The sequence below is a fragment of the Heterodontus francisci genome, chromosome 4 (genome assembly GCF_036365525.1).
Source record: "Heterodontus francisci isolate sHetFra1 chromosome 4, sHetFra1.hap1, whole genome shotgun sequence".
NCBI lineage: Eukaryota > Metazoa > Chordata > Chondrichthyes > Heterodontiformes > Heterodontidae > Heterodontus > Heterodontus francisci.
The window spans coordinates 77,695,163-77,714,604 of record NC_090374.1 but is presented as its reverse complement, the minus strand read 5'-3'; the positions used below and the strand labels follow the sequence as shown (position 1 = coordinate 77,714,604).

General features: G+C 43.6%; 1 protein-coding gene across 1 annotated transcript in view; it reads right to left on the bottom strand.

The window, feature by feature from the left end:
- Positions 1–1,019: 1,019 nt before the first annotated feature.
- The window catches only part of LOC137369102 (uncharacterized), a 323,628-nt gene continuing 305,205 nt past the window's right edge, over positions 1,020–19,442 (bottom strand). The window contains exon 12 of the mRNA XM_068029753.1: positions 1,020–3,921. Coding sequence (XP_067885854.1) covers positions 3,398–3,921 — 524 coding nt within the window. The 3' untranslated portion in view covers positions 1,020–3,397. The remainder of the gene's footprint in view (positions 3,922–19,442) is intronic.

Sequence of the window (19,442 nt, the reverse complement as noted above, 5' to 3'; positions counted from 1 at the left end):
AGAGACAGAAAGAAAAAGAAAAAAGTTTAAAAAAATTAAAAATCTACAACACTAATTCTGAAGGAATGAGATGCCATGCTTGCAAAATTAAATTTTCAGTGCCAGAGAGGTTGTTTGACAGTAATTATGATTTGTCACGCTTTTAAAAAATTCGATTACACCTGAATAACCGACCCTAACTTTTTCTGGTGCGTTTAGTGGGGACTAGTTTGTAAGTACAGCAAATGTACATCCTTACATTGGTTTCAATGCTGTACTATAGTGCCGAGGTATTGTTATAGTGCAGTCTTTGGAGGAGCAGGGCAACTCAGACAGCAATTTCTGGATTCTGCGTTTAACTGCACATATACCGTTGCTGAATATTGCTGTCTGATTTGCTCGAGAATAATAGTAAGCGATTTTAGCCTCACCAGTATTCACAACACATAATCCATTCCATTGATTTACGTGCAATGGTATAATCTGCAGGGCAGACTGTAGGAAGAAACAATATATATGGTTAAAGAATTGAATCTCAAAATTGTGGTTCTGAGGATTCCTTTGGAATAATAGCAGATATTATAGTGGTAAAAACAAAACATTTTAAACTTAAATGATACTAAAAATCTGCACTGCACTCCGAAATTGTGTTTACCCCTAAATTAAGTAGCAAAGTTTCACAAGGAATATAATTTATACTTGAATTTGATTTACAGATGTTACAAAAAAATTGTGACTCCTGTTAATATCTTTTGCATTTATTACAACATACAATTAACAAATCAATTCTTTGTGATTATCTTTACTTTAAATAATGTTTATTTCTCTTGAACTTTTACATTCCAATAGGTTTCACATTTTGAAGTAATATTTCATATTCTGAAAATGTTATACTAAAACTACTATAATCAATACACAATATAAATTTAAAAATTCACATGCATTTCTGTTTTCAAATCACTCTTCTCAAGTGATTTTTGTACAATTGCAGTGTAAAATATTAATTTAATACAAACAGAACAGAAGCAAAATACTACGGATGCTGGAAATCTGAAATAAAAACAGAACATGCTGGAAATACTCAGCAGGTCTGGAGAGAGAAGCTGAGTAAATGATCTGGATTTTACCAAGCCCACAATGTCGGACTCCGTGGCGGCAAGGAGGGGGAGTGGGGGTGGGGGTGGGGTGGGGGTGGTGGAGGTAGAATATGCGTCTGGCAGCAGCTTGCCAAGGAGGCCAATGCTGGGAGGGCTTGGCCCGATTCTCCTGGCGGCGGCAAGGCTCCATGGTGGCCCTTCTGCCGCTGGGCGATGGGAACTGAATCTAAATATTTAAACGAATGACTTGTGTTACAACCAGGTGAGAAAGGTGTCTAGCGGTCTTTTACTGTCTTCATCTGGTTTTATTGTAACGGGGTTTAATTTTTAAACACACTGTGTTTTGAGCTCCCCTTGGTGAATCCTTGTTCACCACTTTCCAATTATAAGGCAAAGAAATGAGCACACCAGGTTTTCTTAGGTTTAAAGAAGGAAAGTGAAATTTATAAAAACTTAAAGCTAAACTCTAATTCGGTTAATGCCTTTGGATATATGACGCGGCCACGCTAGCATACATGCAAATAGGGACAGAAAAGAGCAGAAGAAAAATAGAGAGGTTTGAGGCAGTCTCTGAAGGGGGTTTCTTGTTACTGTTTATACAGTTTCCAGCTCGCCATAGAATCTGTGATCGTAGACAGCTCTTACTTTTCGTTGGGGCTCAGTATTCTTCTTAAACCTTATTCACGTAGAGACTTTTCTCTCTTTGAGTTCATGTGTCTTCAATGTGTCTTCCATTCCAGGAGAAAGAGATGGGAGCAGACAGGAGAGAGGTGTTCTCAGTCCAGGAGCAAACAGCTTTCTGAGTTTTAACCCTGTGGCCAGTTCAAATTCAAAAAACGCCAACAGTCAGTTAGTCATGTGACTAAACTAATCTGACCACGTCTGTTTGTGTATTCAGCCATCTTAGTAGTTAATTTGGAATGCTTCAACGTCTGGTAATAAAAAGTCCATTGTGGAAAAATTGGACCAGGGAGTGGCCCCTTTGTCTGTTCCAAGTACTGTCTTTCACTATGCAAATGTCTTTCCAGTCAGGGACTTGGCAATTTCTTGTGATAGGCCCTCTTTTCTTCTGAGCCACAATTTTAAGTTTTAATGTTCATGTGGCGGAATAATGTGCACCTCAGTCTTGGCAGGTGGGGGGCTTGTCTGACACTTGAATAAATTTAAATAAACTTACCTGAAATCTTCCGGGCCTGCTGCGATCTAAGGCACAGTGGCCATCACTCCTGCGCCTTTAATTCCCTGTCCGGAGAAAACCAGCGTGACACTGGTAGAGAGCGGGGGAGGAGGTAAGATTTTCAGTGCTGGCGGGGGAAACAGGGTCAAATAAACGTAATGGGTGTAGGGAATGGTGGGAAGGAGTGAACTTTAAACTTTGTGTAGCCTGGATAGGGCAAGGTCAGATTTAAAAGGTAAGTGTTTTGGGGGGGGGGGGGTGAGGGCAAATACTTAATGTAATTGTTATTAGGGAGTGGGAAAGGGGCATTACAAATTTTGGGGGTGTATCTTTAAAAATTTAACTATGCTGCAGGGCTAGCTACCCTTTAAAAATGGTGCCAGTGCCTGCACACAGGCAGCTGCGCCATTGCCAGCGACAGACAGCCCGCCGCCTCCACATGATCGGGTGTGCCCCAGCTATTTAAATGAACTGCCGCGTGGGAGATCGCAGCAGCTCTTTGGTGTGTTGAGCTTGCTGCCGCGATCGGGGTGGGCTCTTAAAATCCAGCCCAATGTTTCAGGTCTGTGACCTTTCAACAGAATGGGTTCCAATAAAAGGTCACTGACCTGAAAAGTTAACTCTGCTTCTCTCTCCACAGATACTGCCAGACCTGCTGAGTATTCCTAGCATTTTCTGTTTTTATTACACACACAATATATCTTGATTTTAAGTAAAATCTATACATTCACGAAAGAATACAAAAAATTCTAACATTTACAATAATCCACAGTTTGTCAGAATCCAAATATTAATGGTGATATGAATTAAAACTTACAGACTTTATTTTGTAGATGGCATTTTGAAAATTGAATGCAAACATTTTCTCTAGGAAAGATACAAGAACTCTTGTTCATATTTGTGGCCTTTGTAGAGTAGGACAAAAATTATGAAAATGCCAGAACTATAAAAATAGATATGAATCTGAATAACACCCGAAAGCAAGTTTCTAAGTGTTCTCCATTTCTCGAGGAAGCCCCAGTACGCTTGCTACCCAGGGAAACAATCCAGTAAGCCATTAACCCAGGTCTCTTGATTTTCATTTACTCATGAACTATCACTAATTTCAAAATACCAGTGTGCTCTGTCACAGGAGATCTATTGCTTAGTCCTGCCAAGGTGGTCTTTGTTGTATCATTTTGGTCTTGCTTTTCTGGACTGGTTTGGCTCTTCCTTGACTGATGTGTCTCTCAGAGCTGCACTGCTTAGAGAGATCATCTTGTAAATCTAAAGCAGTATTTATGCTTTTGTTAGTGGAGTTAGACATCCTCAGTGCCCCAGATCCATGTTTTAGAGAAGAAGCTGTTGTAACAGTAGTTGTTTCAACTGATAATCTGTTAAATTCTTCTCTTATTACCTCATCTGGTGGTGTGCTAGCAGCCTCATCTACTTTTACTTTTCCATCTGATCTTTCCAACTTTGAGGCACATTGTGAAGAATGTCCACCATCAGTTCTTCTTTCCACCCTCTCTTTTCTCAGATTGTGAAGAGTTTCTAGGGCATGATTGAACTCTTGCTTCAACGTTTCAAGTTCACTGGTCAATGAATCTCGTTGTTCTGCGCAATCTTTGAGACAGCATTCCAAGGAAAGGAAGAACTCTTTCCCAAATCTTGATAGAGCCTCAGCACCTTTTAAAAAGAAGAAAAATAGTAACCTATGTTTGAATAGTGCAAATATTCCATTCCAAGAGAAACAATGGAAGAGATTGTCACCGGGAAAAAAATCCCTAAATCCGCTGTAACTTTGACAAGAACAAATATGTAGTTGAATGTTTTTAAATTGCTGGTTCTCAACAAACCTTTGAAGACAATGATAAGCTGTACAGAACAAAATTGGGAATTAAATGCAAAATCAAGATAAAAATTCTAACTCCTACATGGCTCAGAATTCTTGTCGCTAAATCACAAGGTTTTGGGTTCAAGTCCCAATCCAGGATTTGAGCACAAAAAGTAGGCTGGCACTCCAGTGCAGTACTGAGGGAGTGCTGAACTGTCGAAGGTGCCGTCTTTCAGATGAGACATTAAGCCGAGGCCCAATCTGACTGCTTGGGTGGATGTAAAAGATCCCAAGGCACTATTTCGAAGAAAAGTAGTGGAGTTATCCCCGGTATCCTGGTCAATATTTATCCCTTAATCAGCATCACAAAAACAGATTATCTGATCATTATCACATGGCTGTTTGTGGGAGCTTGCTTGGGCTGGATTTTGTAGTCCCACCCACGGAACATGGCGGCCGTCCCCCACAGGACCTGTGCCGCCACGAGTACATAGGGGTGCGGCCTCGGCGAGACCATTCACAGTGTCACCTGCTGAAGGAGCAGGTTCTGCTGACATTTTTTAAAGGCTGCCAGCCCTGCAAACAGCACAACATAACACAGAGTTCATCCATTCCCTCCCATACCCAACAGAGTGGAGCGTTCAGCCCTCCCACTGCCATACCCAACAGAGAACAGAGTGCAGAGTTCACCCCTTTCCCCCCACCCCCATACATGACAGAGTGCAGAGTTCACCCCTTCTCCACCTCGGTGGCGCTAGCTTACCCTGGACGGGAAAGTGAAGATACGTGAGCGCCGCACATCACGCTGAAGATCGGGAACTATAGGTAAGATCGTTGCAGTTTACATTTTAATTCATGCAAAGATGTAACTTACATATGCTAACTCAGGTCTTTTCGCAGAGTGGTGGAGGGGCTGCCACGGAGCTTCCCTGCCACCCAGAAGATTAGGCCCCGACAATCCCAGCGTCAGGTTCCATGGCTGCCGCTGCCGCTCCAATTTTCCGGCTCCCCCCCCCCCACCTCCTGCCATGGAATCCAACATCGGGTTGAGAACAAAATCCAGTCTGCTGTGTACGAGCTGGCAGCCGCGTTTCCTACACTACAGCAGTGACTACACTTCAAAAGTATTTAAGTGGCTGTAAAGCGCTTTAAGATGTCCAGTGGTCAGAAAGTGTGTAATATAAATGCAAGTCTTTCTTTTTACACTGTTGATTAAATGATAGGAAGCAATTTCTTTAAACAAAACAGTTTGGTAACGGTATTCCTAAAATGTACGGTAAGATGCATTATTAAAATCCATTCATGCAAGTCATATTAAGTGAACATTAACACTTCAGCATTGCAGCAACACATAACAACATTTAAAAGTGTTACAACCGACCACTCTAGTCAAATCCCCGAATCAAAATATATGATTCTGATTGTGGTGGGAGAAACACACTGTTAGTTCAATCCCGTCCCTCCAGAGATCGTCTAATATATCATTTTAAACTTTCCAAATTAAAGAAAGACCCAGCCAAATTGCACCATCTATTAACCCCTGAATGAGGCTAACCAAACCAGGTGTCTTTAAATCAACAAATTAACTGTTTAATTAGAAAAACTAAATTCTTAAACACTATGAAGATATAAACAACATTTAAAATAGAACAAATTAGTATCCTTGCAAATTTACACTCCTGTCGCAGGTGAAAAAGTCCAAGGTTGCTAGAAGTCCTCACAGCCGTCCGATGGGGAGAAAAAAAGGTACTTCAATAGTAGAACAGTCTGTATTCTAATTCCAGCAGTAAGTGATGCTTTCCTTCGCCAGCGATGAATTTCCACAATTAACGACTTGCAAACACTTTTTAAATGAATCAATTTGGCTTTTGAATTTTTGCGGGATAAAAGATGGTCACAATCTAACTCCCCTTTCTTCAGTTTAAATTATCAGAGATTTCTGTTTTGGCTTGACTTTTTTAGAATTTTGAGAGATAATAAATAAACAGACTAAATTCTCTTCCTTCAGTTTAAATGGTCTGTTTCTCCTTTCAGGTGCCTACACACAGCTGTCTGTTTTCAACTAAAAAGCCAATTCAAAAGATAATTGCAACATTGTATATCCAGTCCTTGGTCCCTGAATGGCTGTTGCCGGGTAACCAGGATGCATTCTTTGAAGCTGGCCTGTTCCCTCTCCATAGGCTTGTATCTACCGGCAACCAAAATGCACTTTCTCTAACTCCTGAGGCTTGCTGGTTCTTAAAGCAGTACTGCTCCTTTGCTGTCTTAAAGACACACCACATATATCCCGGAGAAAGAAAAGACAGGATCATGACAAAAGGAATACTAGTATGTGGAATAATATTGGATTATCTTTGATGATAAAAAGGATGGAAACAATGTTATAAAGAAGACTGAAGGGGGTTAAAAGGGGCATTTTACATGCACTATACAGCCTCCTAAGGCCCAAAATGGCAGGCCTGAAGCACATGCACACTTCCAACCAAAAGTGCATGATCCACCATACTGGATAAGGATAAACAAGAAGTGTTCTTTACCCACACCTGAAGCAGGTGTTAGGTCCATTGCATATGGACTCGATGATGGGTGCTCTCAAATTTCTCCCTCATGCGCACATAATGTCCGCTAGCAACGGACAGAGCAAGCAGATTATGATGTCAATTAGCATGTAACACTGATTTGACACCAGAGCTGCCATATTGGAGCTTCGCGCTACAGCTTATGCCCTCTTTTAACCTTAAACTGCTGAACACACATTCAACGGCATAAAGGACCTCTCACCAGTGCTATTTAAAGGCGTTGTCATTTTCTTACAGGATAGCTGCTGGATTATTTCCTCTGACTGTTACTGCAATTCTACACGTTGTTGGGTGTTTTTCTACACTTGTGTTAAGACCAGGTGAGAAAAGTGTCTAGGGGTCTTTACTGTCTTCGCCTGGTCTTATTGTAACAGGGTTTAATTTTAAACACACTGTGTTTTGAGCTCCCACTTTGATGAAACCTTGTTCAGCACTTTCTAATTATAAGGCAAAGAAATAAGCATAAATAAGCTTTCTTAGGTTTAAAGAAGAAAAGCAAAATTTATTACACCTTAAACTTAAACTATGGATATAGGATGCGCCCACACTAGCATGCACACGCGATACACAAATGCAAATAGGGACAGAAAAGAGCAGAAGAAAAATAAAATGGAGAGGTTTGAGGCAATATCAGAACAGTTTCTTATTTATTGTGCTTTGAGCTCACTGTAGTCCTTTTGTAAGTAGTCTTGCTTTTTGTTGGGGCCCAGTATTCTTCTTAAACCTTGTTCACTGTAGGAGACTTTTCTCTCTTGGGGTTCATGTGTCTTCGATGGTTTCTGAAGCTGGTGAGAGCGAGATGAGGGCAGACAGGAGAGAGGTGGTCTCAGTCCAGGAGAAAACAGCTTTCCGATTTTAAATTCCCCATTGGAAGTTCAAATTCAAAAAACTCCAACAGTCAGCTAGTCATGTGACCAAACTGTCATAGAGTTATACAGCACAGAAACAGGCCCTTTGGCCCATCGTGTCTGTGCCAGCCATCAAGCACCTATCTATTCTAATCCCATTTTCCAGCACTTGGTCCACAGCCTTGCATGCTATGGCATTTCAAGTGCTCATCTAAATACTTCTTAAATGTTGTGAGGGTTCCTGCCTCTGCCACCCCTTCAGGTAGTGTGTCCCAGATTCCAGCTACCCTCTGGGTGAAAAAAGTTTTCCTCAAATCCCCTCTAAACCTCTTGCCCCTTACCTTAAATCTATGCCCCCTGGTTATTGACCCCTCCGCTAAGGGAAAAAGTTTCTTCCTATCTATCCTATCAATGCCCCATATAATTTTGTATACCTCAATCAGGTTCTCCCTCAGCCTTCTCTGCTCTAAGGAAAACAACCCTAGTCTATCCAGTCTCTCTTCATAGCTGAAATGCTCCAGTCCAGGCAACATCCTGGTGAATCTCCTCTGCACCCTCTCCAGTGCAATCACATCCTTCCGATAGTGTGGTGACCAGAATTGTACACAGTACTCCAGCTGTAACATTTTATACAGCTCCATCATAACCTCCCTGCTCTTATATTCTATGCCTCGGCTAATAAAGGCAAGTATCCCATATGCCTTCCTCACCACCTTATCTACCTGTGCTGCTGCCTTCAGTGATGTATGGACAAGTACACCAAGGTCCCTCTGACCCTATGTACTTCCTAGAATCCTCCCATCCATTGTATATTTCCTTGCCTTGTTCATCCTCCCAAAATGCATCACCTCATACTTCTCAGGATTAAATTCCATTTGCCACTGCTCTGCCCATCTTACCAGCCCATCTAGATCTTTTCTCCTCACTATTTATGACACCACCAATTTTAGTGTCATCTGTGAACTTACTGATCATACCCCCTATATTCACGTCAAAATCATTAATGTACACTACAAACAGCAAGTGTCCCAGCACCGATCCCTGCAGTACACCATTGGTCACAGGCTTCCACTCACAAAAACAACCCTCGACAATCAACCCCTGCCTCCTGCCACTAAGCCAATTTAGGATCCAATTTGCCAAATTGCCCTGGATCCCATGGGCTCTTACCTTCTTAACCAATTTCCCATGCGGGACCTTATCAAAAGTCTTACTGAAGTCCATGTAGACTACATCAACTGCCTTATCCTCATCTACACATCTAGTCACCTCCTTGAAAAATTCAATCAAGTTAGTTAAACACGATCTCCCCTGACCGAGCCATGCTAACTATCCCTGATTAATCCTTGCCTCTCCAAGTGGAGATTAATCCTGTCCCTCAGAATTTTTTCCAATAGTTTCCCAACCACCGATGTTAGACTCACTGGCCTGTAATTACCTGGTTATCCCTGCTACTCTTCTTGAATAATGGTACCACATTCGCTGTCCTCCAGTTCTCTGGTACCTCTTCTGTGGCCAGAGAGGATTTGAAAATTTGTGTCAGAGCCCCTGCTATCTCCTCCCTTGCCTCACATAACTACCTGGGATACATCTCATCTGGACCTGGGGATTTATCCACTTTGACACCCGCAAAAACAGCTAATACTTCCTCCCTTTCAATGCTAATTCGTTCAAGTATATCACAATCCCCCTCCCTGATCTTTACACCTACATCGTCCTTCTCCATCGTGAACACAGATGAAAAGTAATCATTTAAAGCCTCACGTATGTCCTCTGGCTCCACACAAAGATTGCCACGTTGGTCCCTAATGGGCCCTACTCTTTCCTTGGTTATCCTCTTGCCCTTAATATACTTATAAAACGCCTTGGGATTTTCGTTTATCTTGCCCACCAGTGTTTTTTCATGTCTCCTCTTGGCTCTCCTAATTACTTTTTTAAGTACCCCACCTGCACTTTCTATACTCCTCTAGGGCCTCCGCTGTTTTCAGCGCTTTGAATCTGCCATATGCCTCCTTTTTTTCCCTTATCCAATCCTCTATATCCCTTGACATCCCCTGAACTTGTTAGTCCTACCCTTCACCTTTCCGGGAACATGTTGGCCCTGAACTCTCACGATTTCCTTTTTGAATGACTCTCACTGGTCTGATGTAGACTTTCCTACAAGTAGTTGCTCCCAGTCCACTTTGGCCAGATCCTGTTTTATCATATTGAAATCAGCCATCCCCCAATTCAGGACTTTTATTTCCGGTCCCTCTTTGTCCTTTTCCATAACTACCTTAAATCTTACAGAGTTATGGTCACTATCCCCGAAATGCTCCCCCACTGACACTTCTATCACTTGTCCGGCTTCGTTCCCCAGGTTTAGGTCCAGTACCACCCCTTCTCTTGTAGGACGTTCTACCTGCTGGCTCAAAAAGCTCTCCTGTATGCACTTTAAGAATTCTGCCCCCTTTAAGTCTTTTGCACTAAGACTATCCCAGTTAATATTGGGGAAGTTGAAATCCCCTACGATTATTACCCTATTATTTTTACACCTCTCTGAGATTTGCCTACATATCTGCTCCGCTATCCCTCCCTGACTGTTTGGAGGCCTGTAATACACTCTCAGCCAAGTAATTGCCCCCTTTTTGTTTTTAAGTTCTACCCATATGGCCTCATTTGAGGAACCTTGTAAGATATCATCCCTCCTTACTGCAGTAATTGACTCCTTGATCAACAGTGCAACGCAACCTCCTCTTTTACACCCTCCCCTGTTGCGCCTGAAGATTCTATACCCTGGAATATTGAGCTGCCAGTCCTGCCCTTCCCTCAACCATGTCTCTGTGATAGGAATAATATCATATTCCCATGTGTTAATCAATGCCCTCAATTCATCTGCTTTACTAGTAAGACTCCTTGCATTAAAATAGATGCCATGCAGCCTTGCATTATTCGCTTGTGTCTTAACAGTTCTATATTTGCTCTGGCTTTCAGACTGACTCAGTTTCTCTTCTATTTTTGACTGTGCATCACCCCTACTGTACCTCCACTCTGTATCCCATTCCCCTGCCAAATTAGCTTAAACGATCCCCCCACCCCCCAACAGCACTGGCAAACCTCCCAGCAGGGATGTTGGTTCCCTTCTGGTTCACGTGCAACCCATCCAACTTGAACAGGTCCCACCTTCGCCAGAAACAGATCCAGTGACCCAGGAAACTAAAGCCCTCCCTCCTACACCATGTCTTCAGCCACGCATTCATCTGCTCTGTCTTCCTATTCCTATACTCACTAGCATGTGGCACCGGGAGTAATCCAGAGATTACAACCTTTGAGGTTCTGCTTTTTAATCTGCTACCTAGCTCCCTACATTCTTGTTGCAGGACCTCATCACTCTTTCCACCTAGGTCGTTGGTACCAATGTGTACCACAACCTCTGACTGTTCACCCTCCCCCTTCAGAATGTTCTGCAGCCGCTCCGTGACATCCTTGACCCTAGCACCAGGGAGGCAACATACCATCCTGGAGTCACCAGAACCTGGTAGGTTCTGCAATGTATTTGTTCTCGGCGAGGGTCCCTTACAGTTCACCAGCCCTTGGCTGGAGGGTCCTCCTAACAGGACTTAGGGGGTGCAGGTTTCACTGTAGGTTGGGGTTTCCCCTTAACCTGGCACATGTGGCAACTCCTGCAGTACTCCACCACATCTTGGTGGCGTTTTGGCCAGTCAAGCAGCTGTCTTATGCGGGCTTTGGTCTTTCGTATACTAGCATGTACAGCCACTGTAGTCTCATGAACCCTTCTTAATATTTCTCCCTGGTACCTCTGTGGCACCACTAACTGGTGAACTACTGTTCACTCCTTGCCCTCAGGTCTGTGAGGAGAACTCCATTTCGTCATCAGCCTTTCTGCTTCACTTTCAGACTGGGCAGCCTGTGCTAACTCTTGCAATACTGGGTTAGCTTGCTGAGCCTCAGCTAGGGAAAATTTATTTAATTCATTCCCTGGGTCTTCTTACTTTCCAAAGAAAGTCTTGGACAGGCAGACTTCATGGTCACCCGCCTGAAGTGCTAATGCAGTCTCCTCTGGAGGAGCTGGTTTCATCATGGCTTGATCCACTACACATTCAGGGACTCTGCCCAGTCTCTTTGACCTCCTGTGGTCTTTCTTTCACTACTGGGGGGGCTACCAACTTCATCCCTGCCAGATCATTACCTAGGAACAGGCCAACCCCAACCCGAAACTAGGTCGCACTCCAGCTGCACCTGGTGTACCAGTACAGGCATACACTGCCCTCCAATACCATTCACCACCATTTTGGTTTTCACTGCACTTTCTGGGGGAAAGGTCAGGCCTTTTCCCAGTAAAAAGAATCTAGTCGCCCCTGTGTCCCTGAGAATTACTATGGGCTTGCTTGCCCCACTCGAGGGGTATCGTGTTATTCTCCCTTCAGACACAAAACCCTGATAACCTTCAGGAATCCTATTATCTTTTCCTGCACTGGCCGTAGTAAGCTTCCTGGATTGCACTCTTACTGCAGTTAAAACCACAGCCTGTTCTGTTTTCCATCAGGGTCCCGTCTTCATTGAGCGGGTGTGCCCTGATTAACCCTACTGGTTTTCCCTTTAGTTTCCAGCAGTCAGCTTTTAAATGCCCTGCTTTATTGCAAAGAAAGCAAACAGGTCGCTGGGTCTCACTCTTGCTCACAGACCTTCCTTTTTGGCTGGAGGAGGGCCTCCTGTGTTTCCTGCTTTCCGTTCTCTCCCAGGACTGCCTGGGCAGATATCACCTTCCCACCCTTTGTCCTTTTCGGATTTGTGGGGGTGATTAGGAAAGCTTCTCCCTGGGAAACCGACATAAATTAAAGCAAACTCATCGGCCAGAATGGCCACCAGCCGGGCACCCTGAACCCGCTGCTCCTCTACATGGGTCTTTGTTGAGAGTGGGAGAGAGTTTTTAAATTCCTCTAACAGAATTACTTCTCTGAGAGTCACACAGCTGAGCTGTATTTTTAGGGCCCTCAGCCACTAGTCAAAAGTCAGCTGCTTACTTCTTTCAAACTCCAGATAAGTTTGATTAACTTGCTTTTAGAGGGTTCTAGACTTTTGGCGGTACACTTCGGGTACTAATTCATATACCTCGAGGATAGCATTTTTGGTCTGTTCATAATTTGATGAGCTCTCATCTGGCAATAAGGAATAAACCTCATGGGCTTTTCCAGTTAGTTTGCTTTGCACTAAATGAGACCAGTTCTCAGCTGGCCATTTTAGCTGCCTTGCCAGTTTCTCGAAGGACACAGAAAATGTTTCTACATCTTCCTCATTGAACTTTGGAATTAACTGAGTGAGTTTTTGCAATTTTGTACCCAGCCCAGAATCATGCTCCTCCATATTGGCCATGCTTTCACTGGGGTTACTCTGTCGCCCATCGTTAACTCAACCAATTTAACTCTCTCTCTTTGGATTCTTTCCGGAATATTCTTCCTCTCTCTCTCTCTCTCTCCTCTCTCTCTCTTTCCTTCTCCTGTTTTTCTTTCTCTCTTTCCTGCCTTTCATTTTCTTTATGTTCCGTTTGAATGGCTCTCTCTTTCTCTTCTGGTTCCTTTTGGAAGGCTCTCTCTTTCGCCCTCTCCTGCCTCTCGCTCTCTTTTTCTCTTTCTCTAATTCAAGTTTCCTCTGTTCCAATTGGAGCTTTGCTAACACTACTCTGTTGGATTCTGCTTCTAAGCCTGTTTCTACTTCTTCAGATTCAAGGGAAAAATGGTGGGCCACTAGCCTTAGGAGTTCAGACTTCCTAGCCTTGCCACGTACAGTGATCCCACACTGCTCAGCCATTTTCCTCGACTCCTCCTTATCTGAAGTTACTTCCTGGCTTGGGGAGCTACTAGCTTCAGTCGCAGACATGTTAGTATTCAATCACACACAATCACAAGAAAACCTGTATTAATATTGCTCTTTATTTGATTAGGCTTCTCACTTCCAATTTGGCTTCTTACTTTCAATTTCTCTTGTTCATCTGTGGGTAAAATTCCAAATGCTGGTACCTAAATTTCTGTTACGACCAGGTGAGAAAGGTGTCTAGGGGTCTTTTGCAGTCTTCACCTGGTCTTATTTTAACAGGGTTTGATTTTAAACACACTATGTTTTGAGTCCCCCCTTTGGTGAATTCTTGTTCACCATAAACAGGCTTTCTTAGGTTTAAAGTAGAAAAGTGAAATTTATTAAACCTTAAACTTAAACTCTAATACGTTTAACGCCTACGGATATACAATGTGCCTACGCTAGCATGCACACGCGATACACACATGCAAATAGGGACAGAAAAGAGCAAAAGAAAAAAAATGGAGAGGTTTGAGGCAATATTGGAAGAGTTTCTTGTTTACTGTGCTTCGAGCTCACTTAAGTCCTTTTGTAAGTAGTATTCTTCTTAAACCTTGTTCATTGTAGGAGACTTTTCTCTCTTGGGGTTAATGTGTCTTCGATCATTTCCAAAGCTGGTGAGAGTGAGATGAAAGCAGACAGGATAGAGTTGTTCTCAGTCCAGGAGAAAACAGCTTTCGGATTTTAAATTCTCTGTTGGAAGTTCAAATTCAAAAAACTCCAACAGTCAGCTAGTCATGTGACCAAACTGGTCTAACCACTTCTTCTGTGTATTGGGGAAGCAAGGACTTGGTCCCTTGCTCCAACACTGTCTTTTACTGTGCAAATGTTTTTCCAGTCAGGGGCTCCAACTGTTTTTTAAAGCAAGTTCTTTCTTCACCAACAACAGTTTAAAATCAATGTTCTTGTGGCAAACTTAATTTTCCTTATTCTTGGCAGGCGGGGGCTTACCTGACACTTGATGTAAGTTTCCATAGTCTACGGGAAATGGTTTGGTTGTAGCTGAAGTACTTTTTTGGTGACTTAAAGGCTTGCACCTAAACCAGTTATTTCCATACATAAGTGGCCTAATAAGGCTTCCTCTTGAATTGGGTATAACTGGGAGAATGAGGCCATGTAAAGTAGGACAAGTTGCTAGGAGAGGGAGAAGGAAGAGAGAGCAAAGGGCAATGTCTTTTCCCATGGCCAGCAGCATCTCCTCCAAGGAGGTTAAAACATGTGGGCATGCCTCCCCCATTTCCTTTAATTTCTGCTGCCATCTGTTCTGTGCCAGTGAGCATCGTGCAATATGTTTGGGTGATGCGGCTGTCATGGTTGAATGTGTCCTGTTGAACTCTGTCCTGTTAGCTGCCAGTGTGTGCAAGCTGAGATTTAGATGCGAGGCTTTCTACAGTGTTAAGTGTGCAAGGCCAAGGTAAAGCATATGAACGTTAAGTCTGGGATTGATAGAGATTGTTGGTAAATGAGTGATGAGGGCGTACTGAATTGAGCAGTGGATGAGGCTAGTCGTGCCGTTGGTAGGATTGGCATTTGACGATGAACTTCTGATCGTGACAACTCAGGTGAGATCATTAAATTTCTTCATGCACTGCATTTACGTCATTGGGGCTATATTCCTGGCATTGACCTCCACAGCTAACTCCGCCTTCTGAGCATGTGTCTGGAGGGCCTCCCAGCCCTCTGTGGATACAGGACATTTCTTCTTTCCACATCTTCCAGCAAGACATTCAGTGGAGCGCCGGAAAACCTTGGTGCCCCCTCTACCTGATGGTCAGCCATTGTTTAATTTTCCACAGCACAATATTCAGAATGATCTCAGCACAATGAGCAACCTCAATGCACCTCCACATTAAAAGTTACTTTTAAGTAGAACAGGCACTCACAATACTGGGCCTCCTGCTGATGCATGCAGCCAATCAACAGCGTAGGGAGCGCTGGCCGCATGCAGCAATCATGGAAACGAGCAGGCAGCACAAAGTTGCCGTCCTGCCTGCAGTACAAACAACGCGCACCATGATCCCTGTGCCTATTTTCGGGGGCTTTCCAATTTAACCACCATTCTCTAAATTAGAATGCAAATCTCGTAACACCATTTTATCATTCCTCCCTTTGTTTTAACCCATTTTCTCTCCTCCTCTCCTCTCCTTAAGACATTAACTTTGTTGGGATACTATTTCATGAATGCCAGTACCTATCCAACTTCATGTGTGAGTCTAGATAATGAGTGTCTGTAGGCTGTATGACTGCAGTCATTATCACAACCTAGTCCTTACCCAACATCCATACATTTAGAAACAGCAATCAGAATTCTATCTGTAATCCATTGACCATTTTCTCCTTTCTTAATCCAGGGACACTAGGGCTAACTATATCTGTCCTACTGCTGCTAGGAGCAGCTAACTATGCACTGGCCCAGGGAGGAAACTGAGCATAGGCCAGTTATTCACTGCCTCAGAATAAGTGAGCCGTTTTTAATGGTGAAACTGATGTTGAAGGTCTAACATGCTGGTGTTAACTGATGCAATTTCAAGATTCTCATCCCTGCAAATAGATGATAGCAATCAACAAGAACACTTTCAAAATAAAAAAATGAAGCCATTTACTCCAATAGGAGTACTAAAAAAGACAGGAAATTATTAAAATACAGTATTACATTTAAATTTCTCAAGCAGACACAAACTTTCACAAACAAAATACTGAATATTAATTGTAAACTGAATTATATACCACTTGGTTCATCCTAAAAGGACAGCGTTGGAGAGAGATGGGGGGGGGGGGGGGGGGTGGAAATTGCTGCTCATTTAAGAAAGAAAAGGGGTTAAAATGAATAAAACCCCCAAATAAGGGTTCAGGGATTGTAATGCACAATTACCTAGTGCTCATTCGATATAATGCAGACAACATGGCATCTTCATGCTGCCTGTTTATTAGCACAATTTCTGTGTGCAGTCAGCACCAACTGCACAGTTGAGTGACTGCACACATCTGCAGGGGGCTCAAAATTATAACTTGCTAGCACTACTTAAAGCTAGGGGTTGAGGTTACTGGCATTACATTCGAATTAGTTCTTCACATACAGCTCGGGCAGAAAGGGGCTGTCTAGATCACAGCCTCCCTTCCTCTTCCTCCTCTTCTGTCTCCTCCTCATACTACTGCTCCTCAACTTCTTGCCTGATAGGTGGTGACAAATGCTGTTCCTACAAATCTTGAGACTCGCTCAGCCGTGCCCTCCAGTGCGGTCCAGGCTGTGGAAACGTTGCTGGAGAACAACAATGGTGTGCTCTATCATATTTCTTGTTGCAGCATGACTCTTATTGTATGCTTGCTGCAGTCTAGTGTGTGGGTTGCAAACTGCAATCTTGAGTTATGTCATCAACAAATAGTCATTGCCGCCCATTATCCACCCTTTGGTTTGGTGGTGGCTGAAATACAGCTGGCACAGCGAGCTCCTGCAGAATGAATGCATTGTGATTACTAGCAGGGTACTGGGCGTTGACCAATATGATGCGCTGCCTATGGCCACACCCCCGCTGAAATCCATTTTGGTTCTGATAATGGTAGAGTTGACCTGTGGTGTCCATATAGCAATGTTACTGCAATCAATGACACCTTACACCATGAGGAAACCAGCAAACCTTGCAAATCCTTGTTCTTCCTGCTTCTCTCTGGCAAGAAAGATTGAAGTGATCGCTCTTTGAATAGAAGCCTCAGTGACCTCCCTTATGCAAAAGTGGACTGCAAACTGAGAGATGTTACTAATGTCTCTGGAAGGAGCCAGATGTAGAAAAGTTCAGAGCCATAGTCACCTTCACAGCCACTGGGGTTGGAGTTGTGGCAGTCGTAGTTGGCAGATTTCAGTGATGACCTTCAGAACTGAAGAACTGTGAAAGGTCACAGATCTGAAACGTTAACTCTGCTTCTCTCTCCACAGATGCTGCCTGACCTGCTGAGTATTTACAGCATTTCTGTTTTCGTTTCTGTAAACGCCTTGAAATGAGCAAAAGGTATTTCAGCAGCTGCCACACCACTCCCTGGAAGTTGAAACAACTATGGAAAGCTGGAAAAACATGTAGAATTGTAGCAACAGCCAGAAGAAATCAACCAGCAACCAACCTGTGAATAGTTGACAGGCCCTTTAAATAACGCTTAATGTGTGTTCGGTTTGCAAGCTTAAGAGAGCATTGGCTGGAGTGTGGAGCTCCAAAATGGAACTGTGGCATAAAATCAGCATTTCACAGTAATTGACATCATAATCTGCCTGTTCTCCAGCAGATTTAACTGCACGCAATAACGCCTTTACCAAAATGGAATCTGGCACACATTTTTTAAAATTCGTTCATGGGATGTGGACATCACTGACGAGGTGATTCACTCCACATGACATCAAGAAACAACTGAGAGCGCTGGATACAGCAAAGGTGATGAAGGAACAGGGATATATTTCCAAGCCAGGAAGGTGTGTGACTTGGAGGGGAACTTGCAGATGGTGGTGTTCCCATGCACCTGCTACCCTTGTTCTTCTAGGAGAGAGAGGTCACAGGTTTGGAATTTGCTGTTGAAGCAGCCTTGACGAACTGCTGCAGTTTATCTTGTAGATGGTACACATTGTTGCCACTGTGCGACAATAGTGGTGGGAGTGAATGTTTAAGGTGGTGGATGGTATGCCAATCAAGTGGGATGCTTTGCCCTGGATGATAGTGAGCTTCCTAGAGTATTGTTAGAGCTTCACTCATCCAGACAAGTGGGAAGTATTCCATCATACTCCTATCCTGTGCCTTGTAGAGGTGGACAGGCTTTGAGGAGTCAGGAGCAATGTTCCCGATAATTTCCCTTCACTGTGCGTGGCCCATTTGTTGCACTGCGCTGTCCCTTTAAGATTGCCGTGCAGCATTACTTGTGCACATTTTAAAGGGACTGCTGCTTGTGTGCAGCTGATTTGTCCCCTGCGTGGCACATTCCCGACTGTTGCGTGGCCGCACACCCTTGCAGCTTAGAGGGAACGCTGGTCAGGAGGTGAGTTTCTCGCCACAGAAGAACCCAGCCACTGACATGTTTTTGTAGTCAAAGTATTTATGCAGCCGGTCCAGTTAAGTTTCCGGTCAATGGTGACTCCCAGGATATTGATGATAGGGGATTCAGCAATGTTAATGCCATTGAACAGTTGGACAGTGATCATAGTATCATAAGGTTGGCTATGGAAAAAGGCAAGGAACAATCTACAGTAAGAATAATTAATTGGGGGAGGGCCAACGTCAGTGGGTTAAGAACTGATCCGCCCCAGATAAATTGGAATCAAAGATTGGCAGGCAAAACTGTAACAGAACAATGGGCTGTCTTTAAAGAGGAGATAGTTCAGGTACAGTCAAGGTACATTCCCATGAGAGGGAAAGAGCTCCTTGGATGACGAAAGAGATAGAAAGTAAGATGAAACAGAAAAAGGATGCATATGACAGACTTCATGAGGATAATACAATTGAGAATCAAGCTCAATACAGAAGGTTCAATGGGGAAGTGAAAAAACAAGTAAGAGAAGCAAAGAGACAGCATGGGAAGAGACTGGCAGCTAACATAAAAGGAAGCCCAAGAGTCTTCTATAGGCATATAAATAGTAAAAGAATGGTAAAAGGAGGTGTGGGGCCGATTAGGGACCAAAAAGGGGATTTATGCATGAAGGCAGGGGGCATGGCTGTGGTAATAAATGAGTACTTTGCATCTGTCTTTACCTCTCTGCAGCACGATCTGTGTAAGGCACAGCTGACCATAATCATTCTGGAAACCCTTGATGGGCATGCTGAAGGGCTCCCCCCATCTGTCGAGGCACTTCAGAAACCCAATGGCTTGATCTATGATCGTCCTTGTAGTCAAGTGGCCCCCTGTTGTACCTGACCTCTGCATCACTGGTGGGGTTTCTTACAGGAGTCATCAGCCATGTCCTTAGAGGGTAGCCCTAGTCTCCTTGTGACAGATGAACAGTCCAGGCTGATATAAAGGTGCCTTGATTGCCACGTTTGCAGTCAATGACCCCCTGCACCTGTGGAATCCAGCCACTGCAGTGAAATTGACAGCCCTCTGTGTTTACCTGGCCTCATCCAC